Raw genomic sequence first — 20149 nt, 5'->3', positions numbered from 1 at the left:
ACCAAAACATAAGATATCACAATAAAGGGCTGGCTCCAGGTTTGAGCAGCTTCTAGGCAAAGTGCCTTCAAGAGGACCTCCTCCTATATCAGTACCCACTCTCCCATATGTGGATGAGCCCTGGTGAGCTTATTGGGCAGCAGATGGTGATGGCTGCAGCTGCCACAAAAGCAACAGCAGTGTTTCTCTCAGCACCAGCATGGCTACAGGTGCTGTTTTAATTCCCAATGCCCTGCCCCCCAAATAGTCTCACTCACACTTAAAACTTACTGATCGTCTCTGTCTTAAAACAGCAGCCTCAGCTGGGTGGTTGAACCTGAACTTGTGAGCTTTGCCAAGAACAACAAGGGCTCCTATCAAACAGGCAAAATGAGAAAACTGCAGTTATTTAAACTGTTCTGTAAATATTCTGCCATTCACATGTATTTAATAGTACACTTTACTACAATTGTAGTAACATTGGCTCCATAATTTCTAGCTTTCTAGGTTGTCCTTTTCTACAATATCATTTTACAGAGCAGGCCCATGACATTTTGTCATAAAGCACCAAATGGTGCCCTCTCCCTTCCCTTTTCTTTCTTTCTCTATTGAAATCACACCCCAAATTCCTTCCTTCCTTTCAAGTATCTATTGGGGAGAGAAAAGGAAACACAGAGTGGGTACCATTTTGGCTTCCTTTTGCCATACATAGGAAGGCTGTTGTGCTGCATCTGAGAAGCAGCCCACCCTGGAATGACCCTGAAATGATCCACTTTACCCTGCTTCATGTTAGGACTAGACCTACCCTTTTGGAGATAGGGTGATCAGAACTGAACTTATAATTCCAAATCTAGCTATGCTGTATATTTATATAAAGGCTTTATGTCACTGGCAATTTTATTTTTAATCCCTTTCCTAAAGCATATGAAATCATGAAGTGCTATGAAGGAAGATGGGCTGTTACCAGAAGGAAGAGGCACACTGCCAACGACACAGTAAATCTATGGCATATAAATCTATGGCATGGTTACATTTGGAATTATGTGTTCAGTTCTGGTCACCCTGTCTCTAAAGGGACAAAGTCAGTTCTAACAGGCAGCAAGGTGAAGTGGGTTGTGTTGGAAGCAGAATGTTGGCTGCTTCTCTGCCCACGTTCCTTCATGATTTCATACAGGGTTAGGAAAGGGTAGGTCTAGAAAATAGACCTATTTTCAGACCTACCAAAAGGGTAGGTCTAGAAAATAGAACTGCACATCTTGGGCTCTCAGGGATGTGTTTCTGGTCCAGCAGAGCACTTCCAGAGTTCCAGGATAACTCTGAAGTATCTACACGCTTGCTCAAGAGCACTCACACATGTGGAGATTAGCATGGCGGCCAGTGCTGCTTACTCACTGGTATTTGGAGCACACCCGCAGTGCTGGTTGGGATGTTAGCCACAGTTCTTATTTGTTCTAGTGAAATTTGGATTTAAGTCCTAGTTCAGTTACTAACTTGCAAAGTGACCTTAAGCAAGACTGTGGCAGAAATCTGGACTAAAGCAATGTTGGGTGCTGCTAACACTGTGCTGGTCCCAAGGAGGAGAGGAGGTTTTAATCAATCTCCCCTTTGTTCTGAAACCCACTGTTCCTACTGAAAATATGTCCCTGGGGGATGTGCTGCCCTAAGGGACATATTTTCAGACAGCACAGAGGGCTTCAGAACGAAGGGGAGATAGATGAACATAATTAACCGCACCAACTACTAGTGCAGTTTTAAGAGCGCCAGCGCTGCACTAGTCTGAATGTCAGCCAGTATTTCTTAGTGCCCTTTTCCACTTTAGTAAAACATTTATTATTACAATAAACTGCAAAACAGTTATAGGTTACTGTAACAATAATTGATTTGAAGCCTAGTCATGCAAGCTGATGCAAAAACAAGTCCCACTGAAATCAACAGGATTTGCTCCTGATTACACATAGTTAAAGTGAAGCTGCTCAATGTTTTAAAGCACTTAAAATAATATTGCATAAATTAGACAATGAATATTTATTGTGACAGTGTTTTATCACACCTGCTGGTTTTTCTTGATGGAAGCACTTATGAAAAAGCAAAAGTAGAGGACCTACCCTGTGATAAGCGGAAAGTATCTGTGACTTCATAACCATTCACAATGCAACGTGCTCCCTGAAGAGGCCGCAGAGTCACAATTCCATGCTGGTTGTCTATAACGCAATGGTCCCTTTCAATCCATTGACCCTGCAAAACTGCAAATGTACAGATTTCCCCCCACTTAATTGTTGAGGTTTATTCTAAACCCTATACATGTCATTTTCTTGGTATAAACTGCTTGTGTAAATATCAAGAACTACCAGTGAGGATGTGTGTGGTTATCACTATTAATTTGTGTAATCTTCAAAATAAACCAAACAATTAACAGAAAATGTTAGGAGAAAAGTCCTTGCAAGAAGGTTCACAATCTAAGTAACACAGTGATGCACTTAAAGAATAAGATATAGCCCATACAGGATTTGAATTTTCTTTTTCACAGATAAGCATATTGGCAAGCATTTGAAAAAGTATGCTCATTTTAAAGGCATTCATACTGATTTCCAGCAGCTACAGTAAGCTTTTATATAGCAATCTTGCTTGACATTCAGGAGTTTGTGATGCCATTTTAATAAATGTTTCAGTAATGTTTTCATAGAAAGTGAATCTAAAGCAGGGATTCTCAAACTTGGGTCCTCAGGTGTTATTGGACTTCAACTCCCATAATCCCCAGCCTCAGTGGCCTTTGGTTGGGGATTATGGGAGTTGAAGTCCAATAACACCTGAGGACCCAAGTTTGAGAATCACTGATCTAAAGCATAGTTCATGACACAGATTACATTGGAAGACTAAATGAGGGCTTTGGACAAGTCACTGAATTATATACCATGGAAGAGGTGTCTGTGAAGTGTGCAGTAAAGTGTGCAGTAAAAGCCTATCTGGTTACAGATAATACTCTGGAGTATTAGTCTTGACATTATCTGTGAGAAGATAGGCTAGCTCTTTATTAAGAATGTATAACTGACTTGCAGTCTGGTGGACAATCTGATCAATTTGATCCTCTTCAGTTAGAAGACCAATACCCTGCGTATGCCAACAGAATATAGGGGCAGTCAGACTCATACTGTGATCAACTGGCAGGACAATGCTTTATTTTTGTTGAGAGAAGCCATATGGGGAGAAGGGCAGTATACCTATCTGTAGTGACCAGTCTCCCCACCCTCTAAAGAGTTAACAGGAAGTGAACCCTTGTCTTGACTGATAGGCTGGTGAACTCCAGGGCTCAAGCAATCAGTCGACCAGGTGCGTAAGACATGAGAACTGCAGGGGGAATTCTGGGAAGAAGAAGAAGAAGAAAATGTCTGTGCTAGGGAGCATGGAGGACATGCAGCAATGGGGTTTGCTGCAGCAGGATGACTGTAGATCCTTGTAAGACAGGATTGCAGGAGGCTTGATTCTCATCAGAAGCTTGGTGAGTTCAAGGGCAAGAAGCCAGGGTTTTGGCTTTGGGAATTTAGCCTAGGAAAAGAGTGTTTAGACAGAATGTGTGTCAGGAATTTATTTTGCTTTGGTGTGTGTGCTTTGCATTTTTCCCAAGTACCTGTTCTTTGTAACTAAGATTTCAAAGTGTGCTGCCTCAGAACCATCTGGGCACTTTTGAAGTATTCTTGTAACCAATGAAGCTTTTTTTTTTTTTTAGTGTATCTAAAAAGCTAAAAGCCTCAGACGGAACTAGTCTGTAGTAATTTTAATAAAAAGTCTTTTTTCTTTGTTCTTTACTTTTTACAAGCCTCCAAGAGTTGGTTATTAATCCAGCAGGAGAAAGTGGGGGAAGAAGGGGGATTTCTCTGGTGCAAAACGTGTCTCAGTTAGAGTTTGGATAAATTAACAATTAACTCCATGTGCAGGCAGACGCCTGGGAGGACAACTGGATTTATACACTTGCTTGTTAGCAAGGAGAAAAAGGGGAACGGGGATCTTTGATCACTCCAATTCCCATTCAGAGTAGCCTGTAGGAGAGATCTGGCAGGAGCAGTAACCTACCAGAACTTCTGCGTTTATCAGAATCTTTTTACCAGAATCTTTTTCTTAACTTTCAGGTCTTGAAAGCTAAAGATTTTTAAATGGGTCAGTCTGCTTCTCAGAGCACAGGAAAGGGATGACTCAGCACTAAAGTCTCCCTCGTGCTGTAAACTGGTTTAGACTGGTCAGAGAGGTTAATCATTAACCTGGCCTGAGTCAGGAAAGGAGAATATTCCACTACCCACAATCCCACATCTTTTAATAAACACCTCTGCTGCTACATATTCACCAATGGCATGAGTAAAGTGTGAATGTACACCTTTTACTGGGGCACATTTTGGGAGGATACATACAAGGGATTCTAATCCTCATTATCTTTCTGAAAAGGCTGGCAGTTTCTGACATAATTCTTACCAATATCCTGCTCTTGTTTTGAATCACTTCTTCCAATTTTGGTTGATCCTTCCTAAAAAAAATTGAGATAATCACAGTATATGAAGTAATTTTTTGAAAGACTCATACATGTATATACTCTCATACATATATGCAATTAAGTTTATACCTAGTTCCTTAAGTTTTTTCCTTAACAGGAAAAAGGTTTCACACTATCCCCTCACAGTTATTTCAGCACACTGCAATTATTTGCTAGAGTCCAGAGATTTTGCTTGAATAATTTCCCATGAGTGGTTTAACTCTCTCAGCAGTAGGAGCTGAACACTGCATTGGGAAATCTAAATGTAATTTACAGTGTAAACTCTCCAAATGCATCTATTCATTAATAAAACAAAAATAATACTGGATACTAGGAAATGAAGTTTGCATTCTAATACAAGCATGGATGTGTGTGTCCTATTGGGCAAACCAAAGTTTAAAGAGACAACAGAATTCCCATAGCCCAACGTTTCATCCCAAGCATATCCTGCCTTGTTCTGTGCTGGAATGCAGGCCTCTATTATACCAAGTTTGGTTTATGAAGTGCAGAAATGCCCCATCTTCAGATTTTTCTTGTAATCCACCAATCTTGGGCTATATATCTACCAAATTTCAGTTTTCTGGATGGGCCAGAAGTACCAGCTATTTGGGGGTATACCTCATGATCCCCATTTCTAGGAAGAGACTTTCACTATCTCCCTTTATGACTTTGTTTTTTAAAAAAGCAAATAGTTTTTATTGAATAAAATACCAAGGAAACAATACTGAAGAAAAGAAGAAGATCTGGTAAAATAAAGAAGTTACACTGCTGTTTATAAAATTTAGTTATAAAGACAACACATATTGTGATGGTGCCATGTAGCTTTCTTCAAGGGACTACATAAAGAAGGGGGGGAAACCTAAGAAGATATTAAGAAATGTATGAGAACTTCATTATTTTTGGGTTGAACCATACTTGGCAGTTAAGCTGGGAATGGGGATATAAATTCAGTAGTAGAACACCTGCTTTGCATGTAAAAGGTACCAGGTTCAACTCCTGGCATCTCTAGGAAGGACTGAGGAAGACCACTGCCTGAAGCCCTAGAAAACCACTGCCAGTCAGAGAAGTTGCTATCGGTCTAGATGGACCAGTGGCAGTTTCATATGTAAGTTTCTGCATGATCATAATCTTCCACACTAACCAATATCTGTGGGCACATTACTGCATGTTATGACAAGCATGCATCAAAATATGCAGTAATGCATAGGCCCTTATATGCTTGGTTTCCCCCCTCCCTAAATAGTAGCTGTGGTGGACCCTGGTTTGAATCAGGACTGTAATGCAGGTCATTTTCACACTTTGTCCCCACCATGGCCCTGATCTGGATTCCCCATTCCCCAAACGCTACTTGTTCTGAGAAGGAAGCTCCTATTGGCACCAATGGGGCTGTGCAGCAGACACAGACATTTTTGGATGCAAAAGGGGCTTTTGCAGGGAGGGGAGAGGAGCAAAAACTGCTTCCACCTCCACCAATCCAGTGCTGCGCAGCCAGTCTCATGTGGTTAGTTTCATATCTGTTTGCAAGGACAGAGCGCTTATTCTACCCTTGTAAGTCTGTGTGGCCTGTCAACCAGTAATATGAGTGCTTGTCTCCATTTGTCTAAAGCCTCTCCCAAGCATTTAGGGGTCTGCTCCCAGCATGGGGCAGATCCCCTAAATAGCTTAAAGATCCCAGGGGAGGGAGATTGAGGCCAGGGGATATACACCAGATGCACATCCCCAACCCTAATTTCAATATGAACTGCTTTCTGAGTACTGACAATCTAACTGACCCTCTAACTAACCCTTTCCAGTTGGGCAAAAAGGCACTTTTTGTGATGGCTCTCATAATCAGCAGGGAGAGGGCAACTGTCCCTATTCAGCACAGCACAATAGTCCTCTCAGATGCTGCTGTTGCTGTTTTCCTTCTATTTTGTGTAGACTGTGAGTGCCTTTGGAACAGCAAGCCATCTTCTTATTGATGTTGCTATAAAGACTGCTTTGAGAACTTTTTTTTGTTTTGTTGAACAATGATATATAAATATTCTAAATTAATAACCATTATTGCTATTACAACAACTCTTATATACAGCAGAGGGAAGGAAACTATCCCCTTCCTTACTCTGGACCAGCTAGACATCACATTGACCATGGTTAAGTCTTGGTTCCATAGGGCTTCTCCAAGCCTCAAGAACACACAGTCCTCTCTCCCTTGCTCATGTCCAAGTTGGAAACATTCTTCTTCATCAACCATGATGTCTGAATCAATTGGTCTTGGTTTATTCTAACCAAATTGCTTGATATAAACAGAGATCTGAACCCACTTCAAACCTCGGGTTCAGATCTTAGTTTATTTTAATTAATCTGGTTAGAATAAACCAAGTTTGATTGGTTCTGCCATCACAACCAATCTTAGTTTGTTTCTAATTGCAGTTGGTTGAATTCTTTCTACTTGCATGCAGGTAAGGGAGCACAAGCTTCTGAGGCTTGGAGACATCACACAGAACCAAGATTTAACCGTGGCTGTGCATAACTGACCCACTGTGTTGTTAGGTTTGTGGCTGAGTGACAAAACCTAAAGAATTCAGCGCTATGGAGGGAGAGCAAAACTTTCCCCATCTTTTATCCCTGCAATACTTCATAGCCTGCTCACCCACCCAACCCCACATTACAATTTACTAGAACTACAGTATTTTAAAACTTTAGCTATTAGCACCTTCTTGGATGTCACAAAACCTAAATAATAAATATTGTTTTAGCTGTTTTTAAAATCATTTCATCATCTATGGCAGCTGACATTGTTTTAACATATGTAATATTGAAGTATTTAGGTGCTTGCACAAGAACACTGATACTTCCTTAGACATCCACAGCAGCATGCACCAATAAAAAACACAGCATAACATAATGGCATGTGAGACATTATAAACTATAGGTTACATAGGTTTAAAAAAAACACCACCTCTCTCTTGATTCTGCTATTATAAATCCATGAATTGTGATGCTATCACAATTTTTTTAAATTGCATCTTTCTCCCTTGAAGAGCTGATAAACACAAATGTTGGTTACAGCAGATACTATAATCCTAGATAACAAGAAGTATATAAAGATCAATGCATCACTCATACAACATAATCTAAAGCTGTCTTGTTTGCCATTCATGCAAGATTGCACTGGCAAAACAATATTGTGAATATGTAAAGGAAGTTTTTAGCACTTTACCTTCTTGGTCTTCAGATGAAAGTAACAGACACCTGAATCTAAAAAAGGCAAAGCATAAAGAAAAGAAAAGGCAGCATCTAGAAGCAAAGAAAGAGGGGACAAGGTTGTTAGGGCAGTGTAAATGAAAGAGACTTTAAGAGGGCCTTATGAAAGTCCTGTTAGTGAGCATGCAAACAAGCCTTCCTTCAAAAAAAAAAAAAAGATATCTATCTCAGAAATGATAAGAATGAGTAACAAGCAGAAAAATTACTGTGCTGCTATGCCATTCCTTCTTTCTGCTGTGTCAAAAGCTCTTATCCTGCCATGATGGGCATTTGGTAGTCCTGACTATCTTGTATCTGTTCCAAACAACTTAAACTATATTCAATTACGAGGGCTTGTATAAGCCACTCCTTCCAGATTAGGGTTGCCATATTCCAGCTCTCCAAATCCAGGTGCATATTTTGCATATTATGTAAATTGGTTTGCAAATAATTTGCATACGCAAATTAGCAGCTGCACTTTCCAGTTGACTTGTATTTGCTCTGGATATCTACCAACAATAGTTGAGGAAGATGTCTGCCTGACCATTTTCCTTGACATATTAATAGCAGCAATAGAACAAGATAGATAGATAGATAGATAAATGCACAGCTTTTTAATTAAGGCTCCAATTCTGTACACACTTATTTGAGAGAAGATCTGATTGAAAACAATGGTGCTTACTTCTAAGTAGGCATGCATTAATACACAGCCTAGTAGGCAGGTAGTGATTCACATCACAAGCAAGCTATCCTCTCAACTGCCTGACAGAGATCCCCTGTTGATAACAAACAAGGCAACATTCCTCAGGGGGTTACTATACTTGTGAAAGTGAAACCCTCCCAGTTAGCCTTCTGTGCTACCGCTCTTAATCCAAGTCCAGAGGTTGCGCAGAAGAGTGATTGCATGTTTTGCTCCATAACTCCGCTTCTACAAGGGCTAGAGCTTAGCTTTTTTCTTTTTAAATGAAAGCTGAAATCTGGGTGAATCCAGGTGGGCTAAGCAATTTTGGTGAGATGCTTAAAATCTGGGTGATACCTGGAATTCTGGGGGGCATGGTAACACTATTCCAGATGAATAGAACCTCTAATAAAAACAGGTTGCTCACCTATAACTATTGATCTGTAGTGATCAGTTGCAATCATAAGAATGGGTTCTGCACCTGTGTGGAACCATTCAGGCAGAATTGACTAGCTCCTTGAAGCACTTAGCCACATCCCTTGCACATGGTGCGTTTCCTCAGTTTGGGTGGGCTAGCATTTTCTCCTCAGTTCCTGGAGGACCAACATTGGAATCCAAACGTCGTATGAAAGCAGTGTACATTTCCACAAAGTAAGTGATGTCTTTTTTATTCTTGCAAATATACATATTGTCACTTTGCATACTGCTGTGGAGGCCATTGGGAGGGTCTTATGACTGTAATGGATCACTACCAGATCAATAGTTACAGGTGAGCAACCTGTTTATCTGGATCATGATCCGTTGCACTCATAAGAGTGGGTGACTAACAAGCTGTCAGTCTGGAGGTGGGTGTAGTATGCTAAGGTAAGACCCTTTTCAGCACACGAAATTGGCCTGAGCTGCAGTGCGAAGGTGCAATGTGTAATGCTTGACAAAGGTATGCTCAGAGGACCAGGTTGCTGCAGTGCAGATGTCTCTGAGCTTGATTCCTGCCATATGGGCAGCAGAAGTAGCATAAGCCCTAGTGAAATGGGGCTGTATGGTTTTAGGAGGGTCCACTTTTTCATGCTTGTAAGCAAGAAATATCAACTCCACGATCCAGTGGGGAAGTCTCTGTCTTGGTGTTTGGTAACCTTTCACGTTACCTTTGTTACTTACAAAAAGCCTTTTTCTTTTCCTATAGGGCTTGGTCATTTTCAAGTAGAAGAGGAGAGCTCGTCTCACATCCAGAGAATGCAACAAGCGCTCGAGAAGTGTCGTGGGGTTCTGGAAGAAGGTAGGTAAAACAATGTCACTATTAATATAGAAGTCAGGTACTACTTTAGGCCTGAATTCGGAGTCCAAGCATAGCACCACTTTGTCCTCATGAAACCTAACATAGGGAACATCTATTCTAAGAGCATTTAGCTTGCTGACACAGTGGCCCGACATTTTGACTAATAAAAAGGCTATTTTCAGCATTACCAACTTAGGCAGTGCCATAGCCATGAGCTCAAATGGAGGCTCTGTCAAAGCTGATAGGACGAGGGATAGGGTCCATTGATCAGTGGGCCACCGGATAGGCAGGTAAAGCTTATTTAACCCCTTAAGGAATCTCTTTGAGTCCAGATGAGAGAAGACAGTTTTCCCATCCCATCCGGGATGGCGAGCAGAAATAGCGGCCAGGTTAACTTTGAAGGAAACTTTGGCCAGGTTACAGTGCTTCAGAAATGTGTAAAGCAAGACCTCCCAGGAGGTAGCCTTATGAGGCAAGAAGCCATGTTCCTGAGCATAAAGTCTGAACTGTTTCCACTTGCTGTTGTAGTTGACACAAGTAGATTTCTTCCTTTCATTGAGGAGGATGTCCCTCAGGAGCCTATCCTCCACGCGGTCAAATTCAGAGTCCTTAAGTTGGGATGTCGAAGCCTTCCATTTTCTTGCAGGAGAAGAACTTTGTGTTGAGGCAGGCACCTGTGGCAACCTTTCGACACAGTTTGAGTGCTTGCTGAAACCATAGCTGCCAGGGCCAACATGGAGCAATCAAGATGCAGTTTGCAGATTCCTAAAAGATTTTTGTTAGAACTGTTCAACAGAGGGTAAGGTAGAAAACTGTACAGAAACCTTCGACCCCAATTGAATTGGAAAGCATCCCCTCTGGAGCTGCAGCCAATGCCAGCTCTCAAGTAGTATAGGGGGCACTTTTTGTTCGCAATCATTGCAAATAGGTCGATTTCTAGTGTACCCTAGGCCTGGAACAATGGATAGCAGTACTGGAGATTGACTTCCCATTCGTATTGCTGTAGATAAAGTGAGGACCTGCTGAGATGGTCCACCAAGGTGTTCTACACTCCTCTGATATGAATCATGACCAGGCCCATCTGTTGTGCTATGACGCAGTTCCAAATTTGTAGACTGAGCATGCAAAGGGAGTGGGAGACCATTCCTCCTTGATGATTTAAGTAAGTGATCACCATAGTATTGTCCAGGCTGATTTGGACCTACTTGCCTGTTAGAGACAGCTGGAAGAATTTGAGAACCTGAAATACCACCAGGAGCTCCAAAATGTTTATGTGCATCTGATGTTGGCTCAGTGACCACAGGTCTTGAGCTCAAAGATCCCCTCAATGGGCTCCCCAGCCTCGAAAGGATGCTTCTGTCGTCAACCAGGCAGAAGGCTGGGGGACCCGGAAGGGGACTCCGGACAGCAGGTTGGTCTGTTTCATCCACCACTGCAGGGACACAAGGATTGGCGGCAGAATTGTTAAGAGCATCTGTGCATTATCCACATTCAGACAAAATATAGACAGGAACCAAAGTTGAAGACCCCAGAGACATAGCTTGGCAAAGTGCACAGAGGAATTGCACGATGTCATCAGGCCCAATGGTTTCTGAACTTCGCAGGCTTTTTGTCTGGGTTGCATCACAAAAGAAGCCACTAGTGTCTTGATGCGGAGGAAACATTCCTTGGGTAGAAATGCACGTTACATCTGTGCATCGAGGACTGCTCCTATGTTGTATATGCGCTTGACAGGCTCTAATCTGGACTTTGACTAGTTGACCTGAATGCCTAGATCATTGAGTAAACTCAGGACTATTGAGAATTGCAAAGCTAACTCTTTTTTTAATTCCTGCCAGCAGCCAGTCGAGGTATGGAAAAACAGTTAGGCTCTGTGCCTAAAGGTGAACCACTATGATGGCCATGCATTCTGTAAATACACTGGGTGCCGTCGCCAGTCCAAATGGCAGAACATTGTACTGGTAGACATGGTGACCCACCGTAAACCAGGTGCTACTGTCTGTGGTTGGGTTGGATTCCGATGTAGAAGTATGCGTCCTGGAGATCCAATATTATGAACCATTCCTCCCCATGGAGAAGAGGAAGGATGCTCTGTAATGTTACCATGCAAAACTTGTGCACATCCACATGATGGTTTAGCCACTGCAGGTCCATGATTGGCCTTAGCTCCCCATCTTGGAAGTAGCAGGAGTAAAAACCCCACTACTGATCTGTCCACCGAACAGGTGATATCGCCCCTTGTCCAAGAAAGTCTGAACTTCCTCCATTAGTAATGGGGATGCAGGCATGTGCTTGATCCCACTGAATGCCAGTAGGGTCTTGAACTCTATGGCATAGCCTGTTTGGACTATGCAAAGGATCCAATGGTCTGATGTTATGTTGTGCCATGTGAAGGCACGACTTACCAACCTGATGCTGGAGGTGGCTAAGATGGCAGTTTCGAGAGAAGTCAATGGTAGAAACTCTTGGGTGAGGTGAATCGGTGGACTGACCCCCCAAAAGATGCTATTTGTTAGAATTCACAGGTTTAGGGCGCTGGCTTTGCAAGGCCCTAGACTTCTGGTTGAAAGGCCTCCTTCCAAAACATTGGTAAGGCTTGTGGAAGTCTCTCTTGTCCATCTGCTTATAAGAGTACTGCCGTCTGCCATATTGGCGGTACTTAGGAAATGTTTTTGCCATGGATTTGGATTTCTTGATGGACTCGATAGTGGATTCCATCGTCTCACAGAAATGACCCTTCCCATTGAAGGGAAAATTTTCTACTCTGTATCTCATGTCGGGCTGCAGTGCAGTGGAGCATAGCCAGGTGTGCTTCCTCAATTCAAAAGCACCAGCTAGGGTTCAAGATTCAGTCTCTGCTAAGTGTTTGGCAATGGATAACTGTTGTCGAGTGAGGAGCGTCACTTTGGTGTGGATATCATTAAATTTTGCTAGGAACTCTTCCGGCGAGAGGTCAGCTTGCTCCTGGAAGAGATCATACCAGAGGGAACAAGTATATTTAGCAAAGCAGGCAGTATAATTAGCAATTTTCACTGCCAGGTGCCAAGTGGAATAAATTTTAAGTCCTAAGACATCCAACTTGCACCCCAATTTGTCTCCTGGAGTTGTGTGATCTCCCAGATTTGGAGGAGGATGTGCAATCCACAACCACTTAATTGGTGTGTGGGGGGGGGTTGCTTTAAAAGGAAATCATCCTTCTCTTCTTGAATTCTATATAAATTCTCCAGATGCTTGGAAGTCGGAGCAGAAGTTTGTAGAGTTTGCCAGGCAGATTTAGCCGCCTTCGATATAACTGGCAGCATGGGAAGGTGAACAAGATGGGTTGAAGCAGTGGAACTTAAAAATTTGTAGACAGGATCTTCCACATGTAGAGTTTGGGTTTTTTTGGTTCTAGTCCAAGTTTCGATGCCATTTCAGAGATTTGGCAATGGTACAAACGCTTCTCTTCATTTGGAGAAATGTTATCAGAGGGTACCACTTTGAGAGGTGGTTCATCAGGATGTTTGGATGAACTCAAAGTCAAAGTTGTAGACAAATCAGAATCAGAGTCTTCCATCAGTATCACAATTCGAGGTGGAGGAAGTTGTGTTAAGAACTACAGTTTGAGTTGGTTGGCTCTTTTGGGGTCAAAGTCAAGGAACCTCCATGGTCTGAGTGGAGATGCAAGAAAGTAAGACAGGACACTCTGGTCTTGCGACAGTCTCTATAATTGGAGGGGTAACCTGCGTCGCTACTGAAGTCACAGAAGAAGCCGGTGGTGGCAACGGGGTTACCTGAGTCAATGTCAAAACTAACAATGCGGTCGAGCCAGGCAGATCCGGAGGAGGAGTGACTTGAATACCCATGGGAACCGTTGATGTCAAGCTTTCCAAAGCTTGTAATCTTGGTAATCCAATGGAAGTCAGAATGAGAAGTCGGAAGGGGAATGTAGGTGCATTTGCGCTGCATTTCCACAACCCCCCTCACGAATCAAAATTCGTGTGGTAACATAAACTCTGGCAGCCCTCCAGACGTGTGGACTAGAAGGCTGCGGTATCGAAAGCCGACTATCCACAGAATGGAAGGGCTGAAAAGCTTAAGACGTTGGAGTGCCTGGTATAGAGGTCATGCTATCCTCCTAGGTATTGAGACTGTGGCTCAAAAAGCCACAGAAAGTTGACCTCAAAGGTGTACTTTTGTTAGAGTCTAGCAAGTTTAATAGTCATTGGGCATCGCCCAGCCTCAAACTGGCTTCCATATCATCGTCTTAAATGTCAATATTAAAGGAAACTGGTGAAGGACGCAAAGCTACGGAGCCGCCAGAGAATGTGATTGTATTGGTGTTGTAGAAGGTGAGAGAGAACGCTCCTGACACCGAGTAGATGATGCCGTGATCGGTACCATTCTAGACGTCAAGGTGAATGTTGAAGCTCAGTATTGAACTGTGGGTGATGGATGTTCCAGGACTACAAGTTCTGGGGTGACTGGGTGTGACAAAGTTCTGATACAGTCTGAGTCGTAACACGTGAAAAACTAATCTATTTTTGTACTTTTTACACAGAAAACTGTTCCGGTCTGAGGCGCTCACTGTCCGAGATGCCGACACAACTGAGGAGAAAACGCTAGCCCACCCAAACTGAGAAAATGCACCACACACAAGGGGTAGGGCTAAGCGCTTCGAGGAGCTAGTCAGTTCTGCCTGAATGAGCCCATGCAGGCACAGAACCCACTCTTATGAGTGCAATGAAACACGATCCAGATTAAAGAATGTGAAACAGAGAAAGCAACCAATCTTCCTGGAACTTCAATGCAGCTTAAGAGGTACAAGGATAAGTAAACTGAATATGTGCAGGAAAGTTATCTGTTATTACAACTATTACTTGCCAGCTGAAATGAAATGATACACAGGCTAGTTTAAAAAATGGAAGTTAGTTTAGAAAAAGGAAAGAAGGAGAATATTATGTGTTAATGTATACATTGCGCACGCTTCTAAGCTAGATTTCCCAACAGGAATTTCAAAGATAGCCACTAGCATTGACTTCATAATTTCAATACAAAAAGAACATATTACAAAATGTAAGCTAACTCTCTTATAATTTTTCTTTCAGAAAGTCTAAAAAGTTGAACTCTAGCTTTAGATGTATAAGTAAAACAAAAGGAAATGAAACTTGTGTATTACAGAATAAACATTTTAAACTAGACGTACAATTAAGAAGGCATGAAAGTTACTGTTTGCATTGCTGCTTTCTCTTCCTTAGGCAATCAACATTCCTTACTCCACCTTAAATAGTTATTCAGTTATCTAAGATGAAAATACACAAGAGCTCCTCTCTCTCCAGGCAGCTACATGCAGATCCTTAATAAACCTGCAGCTGAATCCTAGATGTGTTTATTTACAAGAAAGTCCTACGAAGTTCAGTGGGGCTACACCCAGTAAGTGTGATCTAACTTACCTATCTATTAGGTATTTTTTAAAAAGAGAACTCCTAGTACTGTAGTCATGCTATTAATATAAACTCCACAAATCTCATCAAAATGATGAGAATTGTATGTGAGAAGTATTTTGGGAGGGTGTGCTTTTTCTCCCCTTTTTGTGTAAATTCCTAATAGAATTATGACTTTCCCCGCCCCTGGACCATCCTTCCTGCTGATGTGTATTGCCACAAAAGGCTGTATAGAAGAGAAGGCTACAACATACCTGTAGGTAAAAAGTAATATATGTTGCACGTAGAGAAGTTGAGTCCTAACTAAACAGCTGAAATATTGTGGGGGTGGGGGAGGATTAAACATTAATTTTCAAAATATTGAAAATTAAATTTCAAAATATTTCAAAATATTGAAAATTAAAACATTAAACATGTTAACTGTTTAATAGTTTTATTCTGTGAAATTGTTTTGTATTACTCTGTGAAACTGTTTTAGTTTTTTATTTTATGTTTATATTGTAACTTGGATTATGTATACCACCAAGAGAGTGATATATCATGCAGTATATAAATATGACAGATAAATAAAGGACTGATGCGGAAAAATATCTGAAGTGTTTCAGCAATGAAATTATTTTATAAATTATGTTTTAAAATAATATAATCACAGCTGACTTTTAGCCCTTAAAAATACTTTCTAATAATTAATAAAATGTATGCATTGGTTAAGAAAAAGATGACAGGCAATTGTAACTCATGTATACTAGATCTATAAAACTGTAATTCCACTGTGCGTTACAGTTCTGTACAACAATAAATGATTAGAGTCCAGTGTTACTGAAAAGTCTGGCTAAATATCCAAATTCACTACTATCACTGTTATTTGTTAACAATATTGTAGGGATGTTCCTTTTCCTGAGCTTTTCCTTTAAAAAAGTTATTTTCTGTTTCTGCATGATATTGATGCAGTCTACATGCATCTACATTAAGCCCAAATAATATAGCCTTTCTTTTTGTTTATCAGATATATGTGTAAAAATTAAAACTGGGGTGCAAAATACAGCAGTACCATCTTATTTAATACTGATAGAATAGCAGAGATTTCAGATTATTTAAATTCTACTTACAGAATAGTTTAAAACAGTTTTTCCCACTTTACAATGGGAAATCTTTACATCATATCAAATTATTTTGGTTCCTATTATTCCTATCAAGCAAATACAGTTTAAAGGTATATACATTAATGTTTGATAGTAAAGACCAACACTTGAATCCCATCTCACCCTGAGATGATAGAGCACGACTCCAGTACTAAGGATGTCATCATCCATGGCCATTAGATGAGGTAAATTGGAGTCTATCATCACTCCAGACTTTTTCTTGTTGATATCCACACTGTATTCTTCCATGATAGCTTTCCTGTTAGTCCACTTATTGGTCCAGTCTTTGGTCAGTTGCTCAATCTTTGGGGACAGTAAAGGGGGGGGGTCATGTTGATTACAACACTGTAATGTGAAACAATTTTTAATACAAGCAAGTGCAATATCACAAAGATAAACATTCAAAACAAGCTGTTTCGAGTGTTCTGAGCTCAGAACAAAATGACTTTCATATGAAAGGCCTGTTCCAAACTCAGAATGGAATGGCCCATTTCAAGTTGGAATGTTCCGAGTGCCATTCTGGATTCCAAGCAGCACACTTCTGGCCTCTGCACAGCACCACCATGCAAATGCCTGCCACGCGTGCGCAGAGGCCAGAAGAGTGCCATTCTGGAATCCAAAATGGTGCTCAGAATGTTCAGAGTCAGAACGGGGTCATTCTGTCGGAACCACCAGCACAACCAGTTGTTCCAACAGAACACTCTGCAGATTTAGTGTTTGGTTCCAAGGTCAGAAAGGAACACTAAATCTATTTCGTACACATTACTCCAAATGTTGCTGGCAAGTAGTGCCTGAGCATGGCTGCCATCAGGATTGTGGCTTGGAGGCAAGCTAGTTCCACAGAAGCTAAATAGGCAGACAAATGGGTGATCAGGCATTCTGGTCTGAACCTGAGCAACAAGTTGCTCAGATTGAGGACCCAAGCTAAATTCAACACCTTTATAGGGGCAGCTGAAGACCCTGCTGATTCGCTGTGTTACCTGAACCCTGCTAAGGTGGAAGCTGCAGCACTACTCCTGGCCACCTGTAGTAGTAGCACTGTAATGCAACTGAAATCAGGTTGGCAGTTTCCTCCACTTCTAAAGTAGTGCAAGAGTAAGGTGCCTGATCCCTACCACTAGTCCCCCATTTGAGACCCCTGGTGGTAAGACACAACTTTCTCCATGCAGCTGCATCTATGAAAACATTTCTTACAGATAAATTTTAGAGTGATGTTAAGATTTCTAAAGTTATATAACTGTTCCAACAGAAAATAAAGATTTATAAAATGAGCGTCACAATGTCCCATCACACAAGTGTTGAGAAAATCAATAAGGGTACATACCTTAAGTTCATTCTGAAGAACTAATTCTGTCAGATTCCCATCTTTATCATCACTCCAAGAAGGACTAGAATTTCTCTGTGCAAACAAAATATTAGAGAGATCTCTGCACTGTGTCTATATGTGGAACATAGACTAATGATATGAGTTCAGGAAAGTGAAACAAGGAGAAAGTAAATCATCCTACTGGAAGCTATGTTTGAGCACCCAAATCTATTTATGAAGTGTTTTTAACCATATTATGATAGGGCTTTAAAAAAGGAAAAATCTGAAACTTACAGATAAAGCTATCCTTTATTTCCACAGGCAAATGGGCCCAAATTGGATTGCACCCACTCCCCTTGGGCTTGAACATCAGAAGTTCTGCCAATTCCATGAAATCTGTGATGGCTCAGCACTGTTTTGCCATGTTTACTACAAAGCTATGGAGGTGCCAGGCAGAAAGCTACAGAGAGGTAACCCAGGGGAAAACATAACCTTCTAGCCTCACCCCCATCCCCACCAAATGCTGTCAGTAGACAACAACAGTGATAGCGTTAGGGTTAGGATCAGCCTCATGGGACCCTGGGACAGTTTGACCCCTTTGTCAATGTCTCTGCATCCCTGTCCAGGCATCAGAGGGAAGATTCAAGATTCCTGTCTCTGTATGCAGCTAATGTGAACCCAGGTATGGATACATAATATATGCATTCTGCAGTCTCAGAAAATTAGTAGTCTCTAGAATTAGTAGGATCCTTTGAGAATTTTAGCACACAACAGAAAGAGCGGGGGAGGGAGAGTGAGGGGGAAGAGGGGAGAGGGAGAGAGTTTTAAATCAATTGCACCTTCTAGTCAATGGGCAGCATCCCAAACTAGAACCTCCACAAATGGAAGATGCTCCACTTGTGCAAGCGAGGAGAGGTGATTTTTGTCAATTCCTCATTCCTTCTGCACTCCTTCTATGTATCCTGAAAATGTATCTCTAAGAGGAGGGGAATCCTCAGAAGCAGATTTTCAGGAACAGAGGAATAACAGAGAAGAGCAAAGGGACCAGGGTACTGGCAAAAACTGCCCCTTCCCATTTACACAAATGAATGTGTATGCTGAGGTACTGTACTTATAATGCTTATAGAACTTATATTATTTGTTCCCTATCTTAACAAGATCAAACGCTTCTTTTAAAAAGGTGATATTTATACACAGAACTAATGAATGGCTCATTTTGATTCAGTTAAAATAACAACAACAACAACAACAACAACAACAATAATAATTCAATTTCTATACCGCCCTTCCAAAAATGGCTCAGGGCGGTTTACACAGAGAAATAACAAACAAATACTTCACCTTCATACTTCACCTTCAAAGTATCTATATAAATATTTGTACACACCAGCTCAAAGCTCATCAGCATGGTCTTCAATCTATCGATTTCTTCTCGCAGTTCTCTAATCAGTTTCACATTTGCATCCTGAAGGAATACGGGGCAAACACTCTTTTAAAAAATATATGGTGATATGACAGTGCAGTATGAAAAGAACCAATTTCATAAGGCTGTTCTAAAATAAATCTAATGGGTGCTATCTGATATAAAAACAAATTATTAGAATGTCTCAAACATTATTATTCCATATATTTATCATGCTATCAACTGTGGGAAAACAAGATTAAGGCTCTCGTGTCAGTTCATACTTCACCTTCAAAGTATCTATAGTGCATCTCTTACTTTTCTCGCTGCTGCAATCCTAAACATGATGACACCTAATGAGAGCATGCATAGCTAGTAAATGTATCATGGAAGACTTAGTTATAGGTACAGAGGATTAGAATTAAAAACAGGCAGAAAAACAAATGCCACAATAAAATAATTATCAAATGTCAGATGCCTGTAAATAAAACAAAATAATAAGCTGTGGTTCTTTAGAGGTTAATTGATTTATTGTGCTTTTTCATGCACTTTTGTGGCACTCCACTTTACCTGATATGTGAACAAACATCCTACTAAAAAGCATAAAACCACAGAAAAGTAACTCACCTCATTCACCCGGGGTTTGTTAATAATGTTTTTGGCATTTGAAGCATATCGCAAAGTACTAATGGTCTCATTGTAACAAGAACTTGCAGGAGAGATAGCTACAAAGGAGAAAGAAGAAATTTATTTAAGGTGTTTTAAAAGTCTGTTACAATTCCTTTTCGTTCATGTTAAGATCCATATGGGACAATCTATATCTTATATTCAAGCTCAGGCAATCTACATGAAGACAACTAAGGGCAGAAACTGGGGCGTTGAACAGGGCACGAGACAACCAAAAGCAGAGAACAGTGCAGAAATCTTGAATTTCAGAAAAACTGAGATTTATACGAATGCCCCTATTGCCCCCCCAAACCCTCTATGTTCCCCACGCAGCTAAAAAGGGTTTGATTATTCAGCAAGTACTACCTAGGCACCAGCTGCCAGCACTGAACAAAGTCTGAGAGAGTTGAATTAGACAATATCTCTGGCCCACATAAGGAAGGAGAGTGAGGGAATGTCTGACCTCCTCCCACCCACTTGGTGCTCAATCTCTAATGTCCCTAGATGTCTATATGGGGCCATACCACTAAAA

At 41.1% G+C, this 20149-nt stretch overlaps 1 protein-coding gene across 3 annotated transcripts in view; it reads right to left on the bottom strand.

Annotated features, from left to right (window-relative positions):
* Window positions 1-20149, bottom strand: part of STARD9 (StAR related lipid transfer domain containing 9) — a 184857-nt gene that overhangs the window by 72020 nt on the left and 92688 nt on the right. For all 3 annotated transcript variants that reach the window (XR_008313825.1, XM_053285880.1, XM_053285881.1), the window contains 7 exons: window positions 19579-19676; window positions 18937-19014; window positions 17568-17642; window positions 16367-16546; window positions 4441-4492; window positions 2085-2222; window positions 271-353 (listed from right to left, as the gene is read on the bottom strand). Coding sequence is in view for 2 of the 3 variants with exons in the window: in XM_053285880.1 (XP_053141855.1) it covers window positions 271-353; window positions 2085-2222; window positions 4441-4492; window positions 16367-16546; window positions 17568-17642; window positions 18937-19014; window positions 19579-19676 (704 nt within the window). In the remaining variant the exon portion in view is untranslated. The remainder of the gene's footprint in view (window positions 1-270; window positions 354-2084; window positions 2223-4440; window positions 4493-16366; window positions 16547-17567; window positions 17643-18936; window positions 19015-19578; window positions 19677-20149) is intronic.

This window comes from Hemicordylus capensis, chromosome 1 (assembly GCF_027244095.1).
Source record: "Hemicordylus capensis ecotype Gifberg chromosome 1, rHemCap1.1.pri, whole genome shotgun sequence".
NCBI classification, from domain to species: domain Eukaryota; kingdom Metazoa; phylum Chordata; class Lepidosauria; order Squamata; family Cordylidae; genus Hemicordylus; species Hemicordylus capensis.
The sequence above is the reverse complement of the archived record's forward strand: the minus strand, read 5'-3'. Positions and strand labels throughout refer to the sequence as shown.